The 4,472-nt window shown below is 46.8% G+C and overlaps 1 protein-coding gene across 1 annotated transcript in view; it reads right to left on the reverse strand.

Annotated features, from left to right (window-relative positions):
* MOCOS (molybdenum cofactor sulfurase) overlaps positions 1–4,472 on the reverse strand; it is a 44,117-nt gene that overhangs the window by 4,106 nt on the left and 35,539 nt on the right. Inside the window, exons 14-15 of the mRNA XM_015565559.1 lie at positions 3,614–3,719; positions 921–1,059 (exon numbers count right to left, since the gene is read on the reverse strand). Of these exons, the coding sequence (XP_015421045.1) occupies positions 921–1,059; positions 3,614–3,719 (245 nt within the window). The remainder of the gene's footprint in view (positions 1–920; positions 1,060–3,613; positions 3,720–4,472) is intronic.

Here is a 4,472-nt window from a genome sequence, read left to right on the forward strand (position 1 = left end):
TGCAGGGGGCACATTCTCTCACCCCGGTGGGAAGTAAGGGTGGGTTGCTGGAAGCCAATTCTAGCATGTCATAGTGAGCTGACGAGCTTGAGAGGCTGGCGAGTTAGGAGAGAATGGTTCTGGTCTGGGGGACGGTCGGAGGGGGTGCCCTATGCTCCCAAAGCCTCGGGAAAGGGGGCGTCCCGGTAGCTGTGCCTCTGACTGCAAGCTCCTCCCAGCAAGGCAAGAAGCTGGAGCGTGGGGAGAAGGCGCAGCAGCCATTGCACTGATGGACCACTAGCCATTGAGGTCCTCCTCCACGAGCTTCAGGCGGCCAAAAAGCCCACCGAGTTCAGAGGTTGATGGAACTTGGGGACTCAACAAGGGCTGAGTCACATACGTTGTCACCTGTTGGGAATGGCTGAGGACATTTCCCCAAACCTGAAAAGTGATGATTGCTTGCAGCCAGACAGCTCAGGGCATCTTAATCTACATGTTACTGCCCCCTACTGGCCAAACACCTGAACAGCCGTAGGTAAATTCCCCCAATCTAACAATGGATTTTGTATATGAAACCCTGACCCTTTGAAGTGTATATCTCCACCTCCCCTCAGGACAATTTGTGTTAATAAAAAGCATGGGGTCCTGAGATGAGGAGATCTTAGTTCCTTTTAGCTAAGCTTCTCTGATCCCCAAATGCCTTTCAAAATTATGTTTCATCTCTGGATTCTTTAAGTTACACACACAACCTTTCTCCAGATTGCTGAACCCTTCTAGATGCTGGAACAAGAACCCAGCATGGGTCGTTCCAAGGAGCGGTGCAGAACACAGATGTCACACACCCTCCTGCTGAGGGGTTCCCACCTGCCACCACTCTGGCCTCGGATTCGGTCTCCATTTGCAGCCCTTAAGGAAGGATGACAGAACTTCCCAGAACTCACCTGGAAATGCAAGGAACCGATTGAAATCTCCTCCCATTTCTCTTCTTCAAAAGCACTTGCTCCACTGGTAATAATATTGGCACGAAAACGTGAGATGAGCTCTCTCATTGGGAATAATTCCTCCCTTCCGTTCTCATCACTGTTGAAGACAAGCCAAAAGGGGGTGTGGATAATTACGCCGTTGTAACAATTCAGTGTTTCCACCACTAAAACCTGACTCATCGAATGTGCTCTGGCCTGAGGCCTGCATGACCAGGACACACTTATACCGTGAGGCCAAGCGGCACCAACATGTTAGATCTCAGTGGTCTCCCTCGGGATATGGCCCCACGTCGGGCAGAGGCCCACAAGATGTGGAGCGAAGGGTGAGTAGATCTTTGTGTGAGACGTGGAGGATGTTGGAAACCAGGTGAACAGAGGTTGAGTAAATGAACTGAGAAGACACCAGTTCTGCAAGGTGAGTCAGGATACGGCATTGAGAGAGTGTCCAGCTTACTTACCAAGACATCACACTCTTGGGGAATATTAAAACATCGTAAAGCAACGTGGTTGATATTTATTTCCTAACTTCCATTCTGTTTGCAATTTAACTAGCATATGCTATTTTTCTAATTCTTGTGTAAAGGTTTAGTTTACTGCCAGGAGGTCCTGTAAAATGGCTCTCTGAACCTCCCGGCACACACACACACACACACACACACACACACACACCAGGGAGAAAGCACTATCTATGCTGGAAGTCTGGACACTGTTGACCTGCAGTGGGGTTGGCTAAGGGGTAGAGGGAGCTTTCTGAGGTACTAGAAATGTTCTCTATTTGACCTGGGGTGGTTATATGGAAGGTCCATCAGTGAAGTTCACTGAGCTGTGGACTTAGGATTTTGCACTTTGTTGTACTCAACAAAAGTATTTTTTAAATTAAGTTGGGAGAAATCCTTTCGTCTGACGGGAGTTTTCCCTGGAGACAGGACTGAAAGGCTCTGGGGGACGAGGGGTCCACAGCTGCGTCCCCGTCCCCTTCCAACAGTGAGTGGAGGGCGGAATGTCGGGAGCAGGATGGCTAAGTCTAGCTTTGCCTCTAACCTAACAACTCCCATGACCCGTGAGGACCACAGTTTTCTCATCCAAAATGAGAGGGTTAGCACTTGCCAATCCTAAACTCTTTGATTATGGATTTGCCCTCCTGGTTATAAACCTTCCTTCTGTGCTTTATAAAAGGGAGAGTGTTATGTCCAAAAACTGTTCTGTCGACATGTACATGGCAGCAGCCAGCAAATCTGAAAATAGAGCAGAGATACACCAACCAGGGCCCCAGGGACCATCAAAGGTATTAGCCCTGGGACTATTTCTCTTACCTTTGCTCACCTGTCCCACCCATCCCCGTGCATGAAACCAACTGGTTGGAAACGTGGTTCCCTCCTGGTAGGAACCAAGGTTGCAGCAAGCTTGTCTCACCTCCTATCTTTCTAGAGCAGCCGTGGGCAAACTACGGCCCATGGGCGGATCCAGCCCGTTTGAAATGAATAAAACTATTGAAAAAAAAAGACCGTACCCTTTTATGTAATGATGTTTACTTTGAATTTATATTAGTTCACACAAACACTCCATCCATGCTTTTGTTCCGGCCCTCCGGTCCAGTTTAAGAACCCATTGTGGCCCTCGAGTCAAAAAGTTTGCCCACCCCTGTTCTATACCAAGAGCCCCAGGAAACCGCAGACCTGCTTCCTCCAGCGCTCTGGGTACCCGGAGAGGAGGGTCACTCAGTGCAGCTAAAACTCAGTAAACACCAAGTACCAGCCGTGTCACACTTCTACTCCCATGAGGGTGAGGCAGGCCATGGCAAGGGAACAGCGTTGTATGATTTTGCCAATGACTATACTTCAAACAGCCTAGCTTTGTCACATTTATTACCCTGTACTTGTATATTTCTGCACACAGTATGCACACAGATGCACAGGCGCATGTGGCACGTGAGAGGCACAGGAGCCCCGGCTTAGGTACTGACAGGCGTGTGCACACCTCTCTCTGTCCTGGGGACTAGGAATGAGCAGTCCAGCTCTCTCATAACAGTGATTTCCCCCCTAATGGTCTGATGACCTTGGACAGCAATTTCTTCTAAACAATGAGGGGGGTTGGACCAACCAAGACCCCTTGTAGAGCTGCTGACCTCTCACTACTGCCAGGGCCCTTGGGAGAGAGAGAGCACTGGGCGGGAGTGGACAGGCAGGGGTGCCGGATCTGTCTGGTGGTACCAAAAGTCACATCTACCATCACAACTGTAAACGCTCTCTAACCACTCTTCTTTTCCCTCACGAGGACCGCGGAAGTAGAGCAAGGCTCTTCAGGGACAGAAGACAGTGGGAGGGTGGGCAATGAAATTAGAACAAGTTGGTAGAAATTCCATTATAGCAAATGTTAAGAAATGGAATGACTAAAAAATGAGAATTGGGGTTCTCTACTAAGCATCCTGAGGGCATCAAGAAGGACATCGGAAGACAAAAGCGAACCCTCAGAAAGATTAATGGGAACTTCCCTAAAGGGCCTTGTGATTTCTCTGGTCTCATGAAGAGTCTGGACTCCAGGACTCCAGGCACTCTCTCCCCAGGTAGGTGCCAGGCTACGTGCAGGGTAAGTGGTTACACCTCTCTGTTATTCCCGAGGTAAATAGCAAATAGTAAAAGGGTCTTTCTTACCTGGCGCTTAATTGCTGCTGAAGTTCCAAAACACTGGATCTGTTTATCAGCAGATACTGGGCCTCATTCACCAGAGAAAGAGTGGCTGGGGTTCCAGCAGACTGCCCTGGAGGGGATGGAGTGGGCATTTAAAAGAAGAGACCTGGAAACAACCCAAGAGTTCACAGGTAGACAGATGGGTAAAGAAGATGTGGTACATGTATATACAGTGGAATATGATTCAGCCATAAAAAGAAGGAAATCTTGCCATTTGTGATGCTTGGTTGGACCTAGAGGGCATCATGTTAAGTGAAATAAGTCAGACTGAGAAAGACAAATGCCATATGATCTCACTTATATGTGGAATCTAAAGAACAAAAGCTAAAACCATCTCCCAGATACAAGAAAACAAATAGGTGGTTGCCCGAGGCAAAGGGTGGAGGTAAGCAAAATGTGTGAGCGGGTGAGGGGGGTCAAAAGAGACAAACGTTCAGTTATAAAATAAATGCTGGGATGTAATGTATAGCATGGTGACTAGAGTTAATAATACTGTATTGCATATTTGAAGTTGCTAGAAGAGTAAATCTTTAAAATTCTCATTACAAGAAAAAACATTTTGTAACTGGTTGTGGTGATGGATGTTAACTAGGCTTATTGTGGTGATAACTTCACAATATATGGAGATATTGAATCCATTATGTTGTACACCTGAAACTAATATGTTATATGTCAATTATACCTCAATAAAAATGTTTTAATGAAATTAAATTTTAAATGTTTTAAAATAAAATAAGAGCTGCTTTCTTAGACTGCAAATGAATCATGCTCCATTGACCATCATGTTTTAAAAATAGAGACTATCTCTACAAGTGAAAAAGTG

This window comes from Myotis davidii, unplaced genomic scaffold (assembly GCF_000327345.1).
Source record: "Myotis davidii unplaced genomic scaffold, ASM32734v1 scaffold259, whole genome shotgun sequence".
Taxonomy (NCBI): Eukaryota; Metazoa; Chordata; class Mammalia; order Chiroptera; family Vespertilionidae; genus Myotis; species Myotis davidii.